Below are 15983 nucleotides of genomic sequence, written 5' to 3'. Positions count from 1 at the left end.
TAAATTTGAGGAGTTACAGCTAGATATAATTGTTTAAATTAAGGAAACAATATCAAATTAAATCAGGCCCAGTTTAAATACTGCAATAAGTGTTTATTAAGTCTGTCTTGTAAAAATATTTTCACGCTTTAAAAACAAATTCATTAAAATAATTATTTCTAAACAAATTTGCTGCAGTGTTGGAAATGCAAACACTATACCAGCCCTTCAAAGTGAAATTATTGGCCAGATTGATTCTGACTGCATTAATCTCCATTGTCAGTGGTGTTCAAGAAGTAATAAGAACCACGGGTAGTGACAGCCAAACTCCATTTTTCCATCTTTGTACTTGCAAGTCTATATAGTATTTAAACAGTGCTAAAGGTTTCTGCTTGATTACACTGTCAGACTTACATTAATAAAGCCAGTTCTAGAAAAGAAATGGTTTTGTCACATAACACATTTTTGTAATGGAGAAATCTAATAGCTGGTGGGAAAGTTTTCCTAAAGGATGGTGGAAATGAAAACCTTTCAAAACCTTTTGAATTTGATCTGGGAAGCCCTAAAAACTCTATTTGAAGAAAAGCCTTCTCATAACAGCTGACCTTTACTGGCTCTTGTTTTCAAATCCCTTGTGTCTTAAGAGTCATATCCTCTTATAGATATTCTGTACAGCAGAGGCTGTGGGATGCTGGGGGCTCCTCAGAGGAGCTATTTGCTTTCTTGAACTATGCTGTGCTGGGCCAGAGTCTTGGCACTTCTTGGTGATAGCCAAGAGGGAGCTGCTGGCTTTATTCCTCATCTTGCCTACAGGCACAGGAGACCTTGCGTGGTCCTGCCACATGCCTGTGCATGGACCACCCAGGAGCTTCTCATAATACAGCTCATGGGCATGGGATATAATTACTGATGGTGAATGACCCTCAAGCTGTGTAGGGTGCACTGTATGTAAAAGCACTGTTTCTTAAATAGCTCTGAGGAAATTCCTCCCCTGCCTGCTCCATCTTGGAATGTAATATTTTACAAGATAAAGTGCTATTAATTTGCTTCTATCCCGACATAATGGGAAATATTACAGCAACTTAGATAAAGTAACAATCATTTTTACTGCCTTTGTGAAAAAAATAGAACATGGGGCCTAATAGATGGACTTTGGTGCAGAGTGAATGCAAAAGACTCTTTACAACCAAAGTAGTATCAAACACTTGGTCTCAGAGCTATGTCATACATTTTAAGCTAAATTATTCTAAACTTTCTGTGTTTATATCTTCCAGATTATAAATGCACTTGAAGAGGATCCAGCTGCACAAAAAATGCAGCTTGCCTTCCGTTTACAGCAAATAGCAGCTGCGCTAGAGAATAAAGTGACTGACCTTTGACTCAAAAGCCGCAATAAAGAAATCTGATCTGAAGATGTTGAAATTCATTCTTCCTGTTAAGGAAATAGTGTTCTATTTTTTAATGTATAATTACAACTTTAAATGAAAGATTTCATGGTTTTTTGATAGCAGAGGTGTAATGTAAAGAATTTTTACTGTAAATTATGCTTCTAATTAAAAGCTGTGTTGTGTGTAAATGAATCTTCTGTGGGAAAGAGAGTCCTTTGGTTGGGGGCAGGGTGGGGGGTGGAAGAAGAAAAACCTATCCTTCATTTGATTTAGTAGAATCTGAGACATCAGCATTTAGAATTCATTATGCAAGTAAATTCAATACCATAGCATCCTTTCTACCTTAAGCAATATTTGTACTAGGAAAACAATAACATACTCAGAGACACATGCAATATCCCCTTTTATTTTGATAACTGGAAATTGACTTCCATAGAGCTCTAAAACTTGGTCTGTGCTCATAATGAACATAGCGAAAAAAGTGTCCATTTTCTCTGCAAGATCTAAAAATGAGATTTGCTACCACTCATGGTTCTAATTTAATTATTTATCGTAAGGGTGATGCACCCACCACAGTTGGATGTGAGAGAAATAAGTGTAATCTCAATGTAGAAGAGTTCTACTGATGAAGTCTTGTTCGGTTCAGAAATCACTGCAAAGAAGGAATCAGTCCTTAAAATTTTAAAACTCTTTGTTATTATTGTGAGTTTTATGATATATGCTAATGTGCCTTACTTGTACTAATTCTGTGAATCTGATGAATGGTTTTGTAAAAAGAAGCAGATCAGAAAAATAAGTATTTATGTGCTATTGAATGACTTTTGTGTGAAAAACATGACCAGCAGAATGCTTGTAATTAGCTGCTTGCCGAGAGTGTGCTGTTTAACATGATTCGATTATGTATAATACCCTATTTTAGAATGGTTCTGATGATTTTTTATTTGAATCTTGGAACTGTCCTAGAAATACCATCACTTGTTTTTATTGTATTTGTGATGTAAAATACTACTATGATATTGGAAAAAATCATATACTCATCTATTGAAAACCACTCAGTCAGTTTTGAGCCTTGGAATGCTGCATTTGATTGAATACACACTATAATCCATAGCAAAGAAAATTGAAATAACTTGTCAGAAAGTGTGTGTTTACAATATAGGTAAGCGCCGTACAAATCAAAAAGTTAGGTACGTCTTCTTAAATTGCTGTATTGCACATCAGAGAACTTTACTTCTCTTTGTCTTGCAAGTTTTTGGCAGTAAAGTAGCATTTTAATGAAGTGCTGCCATCTGTACTCCTTCGTTCATTGTCCTGCCAAGCACCCGGACTCTGCTGACTCTCAGCAAGCTAATGCAGCGTCTGCCGCCCGCTCTCCCTGCCTGGTAGGTTGTCACACACTGACTTTTACTGTCTGTTGATATTATTTTATTATCTCCCATTTTGAAAAATTTCCTAGTATTTGTCAGTGGGCCTTTCCTTCAGTTTCTGAAAATCAAAAGCCTCACCAGAACTGGTTTCCTGCCCAGTAGGCTGTGAGCAGTTTTTTTGTTTGCTTTGTACTCGACTTCTCGCATTTGTCTATAATCATTCCTGAACCTGCCTGGGCTGTAACTTATTTTATACTGTTTAGGACTGAGCTATATGACTCCTACAGCAAGGTGCTTTGCCAGTTATTCTTTCATCAACAAAGGCATCCTAATTTCATGGCTAATCTGTTTCTTTTGCATTATTTGTAAATCCTGTTAATTGTAAATCAAATACAATGTTGTTTTTTCCACCAAGTGTCAGTGAATCTTTACTGAAACTGGGGGGATGGGTGTTGAAAGGATTTGTAATGCTCCCTCTGGGAGTGATGGAGCAGCAGCGTCCATCAGTCTGTGGTTGGGAAAGGAGGAGCGCCACATATCCTGCAGATGGAATGCCTGACATCATGCCCTTTTTATTGGCATTTGCTCTGAAAAATGACAGTACTCTGGAGAAGCAAGGATGTAGTGCAACATACCAGAGTGAGGTCTTCTTGCCTGATGTATCTTGGGACCTGAAAGCCAGTTAAAATACAGTCTCAGCAGCATCTCTCCAGAGAGACCAGAAAGGCCTGCTTGAGCAAGCAGGGCTTTCAGAGGGAACATTAAATGTCCCCCATCAGCAGTGACTTGACACAGAGCACTTGCAGGCTGCAGCTGTGGGATACAGCAGGGCTCTGGCTGGATCCTACCTGTGAGGCAACTGGCGTGTGTGTCTGCTGGCATGTGCCAGTTCATCTTGGATCCATTCGTCATTCTTGGTGCCCCTTTCTCACATCCTGGGAAATTTGTAGGCTATCAGTGCTGCTGTGCTGCCTGCCAGGAAACACAGAGGCGGATTACTGTGAGCAGCTGCAGCTACAAAGAAACTTAATGCCAGCTCTTCAATTTCTTCAAGTCCCCTGTCCTGAAAGCACAAAGTTGGAATTTGAATTGAAGAACTGAGCTCGTTTATTTTATCATTTTCCCTTTTGGCTAAGCTCCTCCAGTGCTTGTTTTTCCACTCTGGTGCTCTGTTTTGTCCAGGCCTAGTTCAGTTTTGATTACATTTTAGCAATCTGATTCTTAAAACCTTCCTGCTCCTCATTTGGTTTCCGCTGCTCCTGACACCTGGTTCATCTACAAGATAAAAGAAAAAAGCTCACTGGGGGTCTCCCTCCTTTTCACCCCTTCTGCAGCTCCTCTAAGTGGCACTTCTTAAAGCACAAGAACCTTCTGGCTGCCAAACAGAAATCACTTTACTCCACAGCAGCAGCTGTGAGTGAAGTTCCTTTGCTTGGACATCTCCCAGACCAAGCTTGGAGGCTGGTACAGGCACCACCAGCAGGTCTGAATCCCATGGCTGACAGCAGTCACCCCAGGGTTTTGCTTCCCTCCTTACAGCAAACATTCAAATAGAGATCTCTTATGATAGGACAAGGTCCTTGCACCTGCTTGTTTGATATGTAGTAACTCACCTAACTGAACAGGAATGGGTTTTTTTGTTGTCTCTGGCCAAGAATTCACTGTCTATTCCTTAGTGCCAGGTTTCCCTCTGACACCTTACTTGATCTTTTTGCTGCTCTCTATTTGCTACAGATTTATAAGCAAGTGGTTATGGGTGAAGAGGGCCTTGGCTAGTTCACAAATGTGAGGCATTCATAATGTCTCCTGAAGATGACTTCTCTGATCAGTCTGTTACACCCTGCTTGATCCTCCCCTTCTACACCCTCCTGTGTTGGACACATTTCTCAGCCTGCTGAGTCTGAGCTGTATTTACATGCACACTCTGAAGCTGGCCTTTCTGGTAACCTTTTGAAAATAAACAGAGCCATCACTATAAACAAAACCTTACAGGGAATTCAGAAATTCAAACTGGAATTCACAAATTCACAAACTGTAGTAACACGGGAGGATTTTTAGCCAGCTGCATAAAGACTTAAAATGGCTCTGAGCTTGAAATTCAGCTGTCCTGGACTTACCAGCACTGATGGGTTTTTGTGGCCAGTACTTTACCATTCCAGGTTCTCCAGCTTTATTAGTAACACAACCATTTTCAGCCCTTGATGATATGTACCTACATGGCCTAAAAAAACTCCAATCTCAAAATCTGATAGGGAAATCCCTCTTTGATATGCTTCCTAGGATTCCAAAACCTCTATTTATCCTGATAATTGTTCCAGTCAGAGTTCCCATATGCACATCAGCATGAGGTGTAACAGTTCTCTGGGGAGTTCCTTTCTAAAGAATTTGATCTTGAGCAAAGATTGCTTAAGACTTTTCAGACTTTTCCCAAGTCTGTTGTCTTCTCTTAGAAAAAACTTATGGGGAGATTGTTTGGGGTTTTTTTTTTTGTCTTTTTTATCTCTGTCTAGAAATACCATTCAGAGAAGGGAGAAAGTTAGCTTCAGAGGTTTAAAGGAGGAAGTCTACCTGCCATTTTTCTACCAACCATTGACTTGAGTCCTGTGTTATTCTGCCTTACACTCTGAGGAGCTGAAATTTGGCACTTCCAGTCACCAGAGCTGATGCAATGGAAATGTAAGCACTGTTGCCCTTGTGACTTGCTTTCATCCCTCATTCCACTCAATGCAGTCAAACTCTGTGCCTGAAGCATTCCAGGTTCTCCATCACGCAAAGCTCCTCTCTTAGTTGTCTATTTTGCCAGATCTGCCTGGAGCACAGGATTCCTTGGAGAATGAATGATAGCAGCACACAAGCTATAATGATCAGTGATTTTTTTTTTCTCAGACTCTACATACCTGGTCTGTGGTTTTTTATTTTGAGAAACCCTCCTTCAGTTGATGAATGATGAGTTTGAAAGCTGGAATTGTAAACTACAGTTGGTCTTTTAGCCTCCCTCTTTTGTTAGCCTTTGTCTTGATGGGGCCCAAAAGTGATGGTGGAATTCTTGGTGTTTGACAGTTCCTGCAGAACAGAAGGAAAAGAGACTTTCCAGACCCACAGATACAAGGAAGTTTTCAAAGGTTTTGTTTTCTTTAAATGGTGTCCCCTTTTGCCTCAGTATCAAGGAACATTTCTCCATCCATTAGAGAATAAAGTGGTTTCCCCTGTGCAGGCTTGTAATAACCATCAATGCTATGAAAGATCACTGCTGCTGTACCAGACAGTCGGGGCTGACTTCTGTCTTGCTGGTGCACACTGCTTGCTGCTGCATGTCATTACCAAAGAGGACAAATCCTACTGTCATTCATAGCCAGGCTATCAAAAGCTATTTCATTTGTCCATGTATTCCTGTTTCTCTGCTGCTTCTCAGATAATTGCCATCTGAACCAGAAGAGAGTTTGAGTGCTTTCCTTCTTTTTTTAAGCTTTTAAAGAACCTATGTGTCTTAACAGATTTGATGATTCAGAAAGAAACTATTTCTTCAGTGGGACAGAGGACAATAGATCTCATACAGATGTATATGGCTCATCTTAAAAGGAAATAAAAATCCCACCATGAACCCCACACTGAGTTTTTGAAATCCTTTATTCAGTGCTCTAATTCTGAACAATGTTTTTGGCTTATTTAATTGTCCTCAAAATTGAATGTTGAACAAAACTCACTTTTTTCTTTTAATCTACTGTAATAAGAAAGGAGTGAAATGAAAAAATGTATTCCTTTGATACCCTTAATCTTTCTCTCCTGTGGCTATGCTCCTATTCAGTTAGAGATCATTCTTGCTAGTTGCAGAGACTGGATGCCAATCCATGGGATTTAAAACAAACCCAAATCCATGTTTCCTGCAGCTACATCTAGGTCCGTGGCAATGCTCACAATTGTAAAATTGCCTCCAGGATGTTATTTGAAATACTATTATCATGGGTCTGGCTGCTTTCCTCATCTTCCTTTGTGTGATCCTTCTTCGTGTGAGTTTTCACCTTGTGTTTCACTGGCACTTTCTGAACCACAATGCTACATTCCTCTGAAAGCCCAAGGAAGGAAACAATCACTGCCTGGATTAATTATGCACTTTTCATCCCCAAAGCGCCCCATGGGCATTCAGACCCTCCCAGGCTCAGCTCACTGGAAAATTATAGAAGTGGATTTTTTTGTGCTAGAGCAGACAAACTTGCTGAAACATCAAACATCTCCATCTGTCTAAGGTAAAAGACGTGTTAAAAATGTACCCTACACATACATTACTATTCACATCTGATGTGCATGCATTCACATCTGATGTATGAATGATGCTTCTTAGTTGGTCTGAACTCCACCTAAACTCTGCAGCTCTCTATCCTGGCCTGGTGGCTGCACTATGCTAGCCCTAAACGAGAAAGTGACGTAGATATTAACATCATTTTACCTTTAGACAAGGCTAGATTTCTACAGCTCACTTGCTTGATGTGGGTGTTTAGCCTCATTGCTCCTTTTATTGGACTAAAGTTTATCTTGGGAGGCTGCTATATGGTTATGATGTCCTAAAGTCCCATAATGAGGCATTAATGTCCAGCAAAAGGAACAGAAAGACCACCATAATTTTCAGCAGCAGCAGGTTCTTCTGCTCAGCTGTCAATGCATATTCCACCCTTTATTTTAACATGGCCTTACTTTGTTTCCTTGTGCACTTGAAGCAGTCACAATCCTCTATTTGTATTCTGGCACATTACTGCTGGAGATGAGATCATCCATCTAGGTTTTGTGCAATTTTGGAGCTACAGGTTTGGTATTTAATAGGGTCATGCCCTGGTGTGCTTACTCCTCTTAGAATAATATTCGGTAGAGAGCTGTGTCAAGTTCTGGGTTTGCTGGCTGTGTGTGAAGATTCATATGCTGATTGCTTTGACCTGCCTAGCTATAGTAAGAGCCTGTAACTGCCCAAGTACTATTAGAGCTTTTGATTTAAGTTAAGGTTGTGATTTTATCTTTCTTTTCAGTGAAAGGAAGATTGGAAATGTTTTGTTTGGCATTTAACTGGAAAAAGTTAATAGTTTAGCTGCATGTCTTTAAGAAAGTAGGGAGAAAGGGGAGGTGACGTCTTTTCCCTGTAAGGTGGTTTTGGACTATTCTTTTCTAAAGTTAACAAAGACAGTGATGACAAAGAACACTTGAGCACTGCTGTCACTGACAGACATAAGTTTCTTTGTGGTTAATCATTCATGTCAACTAGCAGGGCAAGTTTTTTAATACAGAGCTTGAATTTAATTTCAATCTGTGCTGTCCATCATCGTCTCTCTTTAGCGGATTTTTGAGATGACAGCACACACAATGTATCTAAGATTAGATTCTGGCTTTAAATATTTAGAGTCTGAATCACATCTATTTGTACTTCATTCCAAGGTTGAAGTAATGTGGCAGGACACACATTCTGCAGTAGTTAAAACAAATCAAAGGAGCGCTGAATTATTCATTTTAGACTTTTAACCAGTTCCTCTTTGTGGGCCTGTACCCATGTGCTGCTTGGGGTAAGCTGGGGATTGCCAGCTGGGCTGGAGGCTCTGCCCTGCACACAGGGCCCTCATGCTGCTCTGCCAGCCAAGGCTATTTCCCCACCTGCTGGGGAAATAAGGGCTAATGGCTCCTGTGGTTTTCTAGGAACTGATTGAGTCCAACTAATTACAGGCTGAGCTTTGGTTAGCTCCTGTTCAAGTCAAATTGCTCTCGGACAGGTGATTTAAGAGTCTCATCAGAAGATTTGCTCCACTAGTGATGACCCAATTGGCATGTCTGCAGCCAAAACACTTCTGTTGACCATCTGCTGGGAAAGGATGCTAATTTTAGCCTCCTGTCAGCAAGTGGCAAACCCAAAGACAAGTTCACTGTGAAGCCTGAGTCCTAAGGCCTAAGGTGGATCAGATCTCTGAGCCTTGCCAAGCTTTGAGTTGATTTGACAGGCACTTAGCCCTTAAGACCAGGAGCTGCTCTGAACACTGGCTGCTGCAAGAGTAACCTGTAGGACACCCTCCTCAGCTGGGATCACTGTGAATGCACCATTTTCTGCCTTGCTGCCATGCAAGGAAGCCATAAGGCAGCCTGACTCTCAGGTGGGACAGACCTTGGGATGCCTCCAAGATCTCCATCTCTTTTTTTGATTACCAAGGATCTGAGGTGGATAGGAACTGCACCACAACCTGGTGCAGGCAGCATTGTTCCACTGAGTTTGCTGCAGCACTGACACTGTGAAACTGCATCTGTATGGCTGGTCATGCACATGGCACAACAGGGAGACCTTGGTCAAGCGTGGTCCTGCTCTCTATGTCCAGTGCTGCGCAGCACAGCTGGCACCAAGAGCCACTGCCGTGCCCAGACATCCCTCACAGTGCTCTCAGCTCCCAGGTATGGGTCTAGAGACATGAGGGGCTCACAGGGCCAGTTGTTAGGAGTACCCAAATGAAACAGCTTGTTGAAATATAATTTGGAGTACAGAAAGTCAAAACAATGCAGAACAATGCTAAGAGGAATAAAGAAACCTCAAAGGTCAGAATCAGCTCTGAGCTCCAGAGGTATAAACAGAACCTAATCTAAAAATCCTTTTTGAAACAACCCAGTTCACACCCACTCTTTGCAGTTACCAACAGCTCTGAGAAACACAAATTTGTACGTCAATAGCCATATTAGAAAGTCTGTGGTGCACAAGTAGATCATCTGTGAAGTACCTGCATTCCTAAAGCTCTTATCATTGTGGTGTTCCTGCAGAAATGAACAGGAACATGTTAAAATTTCAAGGAAATATGTTCCCTGCCCCCTTTCTCTTTTTTTGCTAAAGCAATGAGACTGTTTCAGCTTCACTGATGAATGGCTGCACCACAGAGGTGTATCATATTCAGAGTCACACTATGCTCCACAAGAGCTGAATGTCATAGTAGACTTTTCCAAACTTCCCAGTGACTCTCCTCTGTTTACAAGTTTCTCCACAAAGGCTGATGTAGACACTGTTATTCCAGCAATGTATAGCTGGGCTTTGTTATGGGCTATCTACATGAGAAAAAAATAAAAAAAAAACCAAAAAAAACCAAACCCAGACATCAGCATTCCTTGATAACAAACCCAGATAGTTTAATTTTTTTGTGCCACTTCACCATTTTTTTTTTGGCTGGGGAATTTTTGGTTTGGTTTGTTTTTACTACAGGAAATTCCTTTACTAAGAACATTCTAGCCTTGCAATCCAGAGTATTTTATTTCTCCAAATGGAGTTGAATTCTGTTCTCATTAGAACTATTGGGTATTTTGCTTGGATCTAAGATTCAAGAATGTGACACAAACATAGTTATCATATCACCCAACACAGATATCGGCCATATCACCCATGCCTGTAACGAGAAAATAAATACACCCAAATTACTAAGCAATAAAGAAGCTGATGAATGGATGGGATCAGGTCCATCTGCATTCCCTTTTCAATGTGGTCTGATGTGTTAACATAGCAGGAGCTTTGATCTGGTTATTACTATGCTGCAGATGTTGCCCCTGCTCACCCTGGGTCTAATGAAGCATATCAGGGGTCCCTAGTAATTTAAATGGACTCTGAATCTCTCCTGCTATATCTAGGAGATTTACTCTAAAATCAATTATATTTGCTCTAAAATCAATACAGCTAGTGCTTTACCATGAGAGGAAACTGGAGGTTGATGCAGGTGGCTGAGGCAGGGAGAGAAGGGAACCAAGCAGACCATTTATCAGGTGGATACCATGGCCTGAGTGCCTGCTCTGCACACAGAATGTTGGCAGTCCCTGAGGTGGCCATCAGACATCAGGATTGTCATATGGAATTTCTTCTGCCTTCATCCAAAAACCTTGAAATGTTTCACAAACGCTAATGAAGTTCTGTGAAGTTGTATCCTGTTCCTCTTGATGAAACAGGATTTGTTTTGAAAAACCAAAAAAAAAAAAAAATTAAGGCAAAACCAACTTGCCTTAAATTAGAGCACAAGTCAATTGCATGACTGAGAATAAAACTTGAGATTCCAGATCCTTGGATCCTAAATCTAACCTGCTGCCAGTGCTACGTACAGAAAAATTAAAATTTATCCAGCTAAATTGCTATCTCCATGCTACAACTTTCCATGGCTTTGTAGAGAAAAGAAAATTCAGACACAAAGTGAAGATAGGAAAAACCAGCCTGGCAAGGGTGATATGTGTTCGAAATCTATCATTCAAAGGAAAACTCCTCTCTGTGCTTCAATATATACAGACTTTGTTGAAAATACATTTGCCCAAGTTGCAGTCTGCAAACTATGGATATTTAGCATCTATGAAAAGGAGGATATGTGAGGCCTGGTTTTTAGGGTTTCTCAGCATGCAGGCTGACCCATCCTGTAAATGTGGGTACAATGTAACTCTGCCAGCCTGTAACAAGTTAAGGAGTGTGACTTTGCCACCATCTATACTTGCTCAAAGTGCTGTGGACATACACCTGCAGGTGAAGTGTGTATTCCCAGAGGACAGCCGGCTGGACATGCCCACCTGTAGCACAGAGCTTGCTGCAGCTCCTCTCTGGCCACGTCCACTGCCCCACTGCAGCCCCAGGCTGTGCTCCTCACCAAGCTGCTGTTTAACCTGGGCACCCCTGCCCGAACTGCTCAAGTTACACCTCTCATTCCACCTCACCAGGCACCCAATGATGCAAAAACAGGTCCCTGATCCTCACAAACAAGGGTCCTGTGCATGCCCCAGCTATGAGCAAAGGCCTGCAGGACACTTGGTGAGCAAAGAACTGCACTGTGCCCCTCTCCCAGACATTTGCAGGGCTCAGGCTCTCTGGGCTGCTGTCAGCTCCAGCTTGCATAGCCCTGACAAAACTCATCAGCACACCAGAGTCCAGGCTGAGCACTGCCATGCTCCAGGACGTGGCAGCAGGGAAAGCTGTGCCCCCTCTCCCGGGACAGGCCCGGTCTCACAAACAGAGACACCCAGGCAGCAAGGCAAGCCTCAGCCCAGCTCACAGCACCAAGCTGGTGTTTGAGGCCATCACACTGCTTTTCTCACGCTGAGTTAAATATTGCCATGGTGCAGAGCTGACTATGATTGGATAAATGTTTCCATGCAGACTTGTTGACAGGAATGAAGCTGACTGGTCCTTCTGGATTGGTTTGGGGGATTTTTTTGGAGGACAAAGCATTTGGTTGAGCTGAAGGAAACAGAAGATATTATAAAAATACAACATAAGTGATACAAAGAATTATATGGTATTTTAAATTCTTTTTCAAATTATGTAAAATGTTATTTAACAGGAGCAAGGAAATTTGATTTTACACATACATAAATGTACGTGTAACTATATATGTGAGGAGGGAGTGTTGTATAACTACATTTAACTATACTGCATGCCTTTAATAAAACTTTCCTGTGGAAAACTCTTAGGGATTTTTAATCCAGGCAGCTAACCATAAAGTTTTCTCCTTAACAGTAAATTATGGCAATTGCCCAAGGCTTTAACATCCCTGCGTTTTGGTCTCTGCTTTGAATTAGATTGTGATGATCAATATTAATAGTCTCTGCTCAGATATGGTCACTGCAAAACCAAGATGAAACTGTCTTTGCCTCTGAATTTTACTGCAAATGTGAACATTTATCAACACTTACTCAAGACATAAATGAGAAAGAGAACAGCTATATCATGAAAGAAAGAGCTTAGTTAAAATTTAACATCCCTGCCATGCATCTCGAATATTTTCCAGAAGCAAATGTAGATAGTGGTATTACAGGAAAGACAGCGAAATCTATGAATATTTGTGATCAACATAAACTTTGTCCACTCCTACCCATTCTAGGAAGTAACAAGGCATAAAATTTTCTTTGTGTGATCACAGCTTTTTCACACTAGGTCTCAGACATACTGACAGCAGCTTTTTGTCTCCAGCTGTCATTGTTTAGGATATAAAAATTGCCAAAGCATCTATTTAAAACAACAATATAACCCAAAGGAGCCCAAGTACCCACCCCCTCCAGTGCCATCAGCTGTGCTGTATCCGAATGCCTTTCCTTCAGCTGGGTGGTTTTGCTGCACACACAGCATGAAGAGACAGCTGCACATGCTTGGGCTAGCCCAGGACATGTCACCCTCTGCACCAGGGCTTTGGCCTGACTGACCTGACACACTTCTGGCCTGTCTTTGATGTCAACCTAAAGTTCACCTCTGCTGCTTGACAAGACTTATCTTGAAACCTTTTGCTTGGGCTCTTTGATGGGACTCATAAATGCATCTGCAAGGCAAGGCAGAAAAGGTGTTTGCCCAAAAGAGCTAGCAAGGCCAGGGGGAAATCTTTCAATAAACCATTGGTTAAAAGCAGTAGTTCAGCTGTTTGAATATCAAGTGGTCTTGGAGAGAAGTGAGTCATTTTTCAAAGAGTACACTGAGCCTCTGGGAGTAGGAGGAAAAAGGAAATATGAATTTTTAAAGCAGATTTTGTATGACTCAGGTCAAACACATTCATCATTGAAATCAGTACATGGAGGTTGCTGCACTAACGACCCATCAGACCTGGGACATGTCATGCTCCTCATCTTCTCTCCTCAGGGATAAATCCCTAGAAGAGTAATGCACAAAAGTGTGACCACAGCTCCTCACTGTCACCAGGTAAAAAGCTTAAAATCAGGAGACATGTCTCATGTTCACCACAGTCTGAACAGTGTATTCCATCATTAGTGTCCCAGGAGGTAGAAACACAGTTATGGTAGCCAGTTTGACCAACTACTCCAGGAGCAAGGAATGAAAAAGAGAAAACTATGAAACAGAGGGTTTGGCAGTATTTGCTCTCTAGACCCTAAAACTTGAAATGTCCCCTATATTTTTCTAGGTGCTCACTAAAACCATAAGGGCTCACTTCTCGGTTCTAGAAACAGGAGCTTTAGGAAAACACAAATATCCTGAGTCTTAGGATGCAGTCTGATGTGACAAGCTTGATCTCCAGCTCAGAGGAGCAGAAGGGCTTCATTTGTTGCTCTCCTCTTTGCAATTTCATGTTCCCTTCTCAGCCAAGAGAAGAAAAGCTTTTGTCATGTACTGCCACGCTACAGAATGCATCTTTTCTAGAAACAAAGAAAGCTACAGGCATTCTTGCATCCATTTCTTCTTCTCAATGTTTTAATGAGTAATTAAGCAATAATGATAGAAAAGAGACCACAAGTTCTAACACTCTCTTGTTCCCTAAAACCACCAGGTTCTGTTTCAGGAATTTTCTTCCAAAGTGAATCACTTCATCATCTCCATTTGTAGATTTCCATGATTTCTAGTAAAACCTTGGACCATGTAACTGAATTTCTGGAGGTGAGTTGTTGTACCATTTTTTATTTTGACTTCTCCCTTACCTCAACAACAGCTTCTCTCCTTTAACATCCCTCATCTTTTCATCTTCACTCACCCAATCACACTACACAGCCCACCTACACTCATATGAAGTCCATTTACTTCCTGCAGCCTTGTTAGCTTATACCTTTAGGACCCACTAGCCAATAATTTCATTAGTTCATGTAAAAATTCATATTGGAAAGGACTCCAGGAAGGCATTACCTGTCTCTGAAGCTGTTGGACCTCACCTCAAGTACTGTGCTGGTCTGTTTGTCCCAATCAGTACAACAAAAATATCCATCAACTGGATCCCATTCAGTGCAGGGCCATGGTGCCAGCTGCGTGCTGGAGCACTTACCCTGACAGGGGAGTCTGAGGGACAGGGGCTTGCCCAGCCTCCAGACAGTCCCCACTACCTAACAAGAAGTCATTTCAAGCACGAGCATGAAACACGAAGAGCATGAAGCCAGGCTCTTCATGGTGTGGCATGAAGGAAAGGCAACAGGCATCAGGCATAGGCCATCACCCATTTCATGAACTCCCAGATGAGCCTGTGGCCAGAAGAACAATACCATTTTGTTTGGAGGGCACTCCCTGGCCTGCACTGTTTATAAAATAAAAAGATCCTTTTTAAGACTACAGATCTATACACGTTAATGTCAAAATATCTAACATGCTACATCAGTCACCCAAACCCCTCCCCCACGTCAGTAAGAGCATCAAACACTTAATTTTCTCTATTATTAGGTATATTGTTTACAGCAATACAGAAGATCACAGAGAGAGTTAAAAGGATATTTGCCATCTCTCATTAGCAATGTCAACACTGTCTCATGGGTAAAGGGCTTTTTGAGAAAAATGCTCCATCTGGAAGGTCTGAAAGTCTGAGGGTTTGTTCCCTAAATTTTTCAGTGTCTGATTCCTGTGGGACAGGAGGGGCAGAGGGCTGTATCCATACAACAGTTTCTCATATTTAGAGGCAGACTATGTTTTGCAAATCTTGTTTTCCCTCTGTTTTGCAAATGGGCAGTTACTAGTCATTCACTCAATGTTGCTTATAATTTTCTGTTCTTTCAGAGTAATTTTCAAAACACTTTGATTTTCTTTTCAGCTGTGAAAGAATAATCCAAAACCAAACATGTTATTCTTTGAAATTAACTCACTAAAGCTGGTTTCCCTATAAATTTGACTGAAGTGGATGATTAAGAAGTCTTCTCTACAAATAATGCTTCATGCATTCAATGCAGCTGTAATGAGACTACAGTCTGATTATTTAAATGGATGAACATTTTTATTTACTGCAAAATCACTTCTAGCTTGCCCTATATTTAATTCTTAATGAGACTTTGAAATCACAGTAGTGGTTTCACACATTGTTAGGGAGGTCAACTCCAAAAGCTGGTTACTTCAGTCCTCAGAGTTGACTCTGGCCCTTCATGTTCCCCTAGGGCACCAATTAAATTTAAAAGATGAGCTTTACCAAGAACCTGAACTTGTGAGTTAGTTTCCACATACTGTCTATTTTCATGCCCTGCACAGAGCAGATGCAAGGTTATTTGGCCCTAGTGGATTTCTGATGTCCTTTAAAGAGCTTCTAAATCTCTCTAGCAGGAATTTGAAGACATGTAATATATTCTGGATCTTCTTCAACAAACTGATACTGTGTTAAGTTAAACTGCAGCTCTTTTTGACATGTTTCTCTGAGGTCTGGTAAAATAGTTCTTCAACTGCCTATTATTCTGAATTGTTACAAAGGACCTCTAGGATGGGCACCTGTGGGATCTAGGGTCTGAAGGCAGGTTACTCATTTGAGTACAGCCAGATATCACTACAGAGGTGAATTATTAGGGGACATTTTTAGGGGACATTAGTTTGAACCTGCAC

At 41.2% G+C, this 15983-nt stretch overlaps 1 protein-coding gene across 3 annotated transcripts in view; it reads left to right on the top strand.

The window, feature by feature from the left end:
- Window positions 1–3144, top strand: part of PLXNB2 (plexin B2) — a 252944-nt gene extending 249800 nt beyond the window's left edge. For all 3 annotated transcript variants that reach the window (XM_054272722.1, XM_054272730.1, XM_054272715.1), the window contains exon 39: window positions 1254–3144. In XM_054272722.1, the coding sequence (XP_054128697.1) occupies window positions 1254–1358 (105 nt within the window). In that variant the 3' untranslated portion in view covers window positions 1359–3144. The remainder of the gene's footprint in view (window positions 1–1253) is intronic.
- Window positions 3145–15983: the final 12839 nt, after the last annotated feature.

Source organism: Melozone crissalis, unplaced genomic scaffold (genome assembly GCF_028551555.1).
Source record: "Melozone crissalis strain CALT ecotype California unplaced genomic scaffold, PUWL_Pcris_2 ptg000004l_1, whole genome shotgun sequence".
Lineage (NCBI taxonomy): Eukaryota > Metazoa > Chordata > Aves > Passeriformes > Passerellidae > Melozone > Melozone crissalis.
This window is presented reverse-complemented; position numbering and strand designations above follow the sequence as displayed.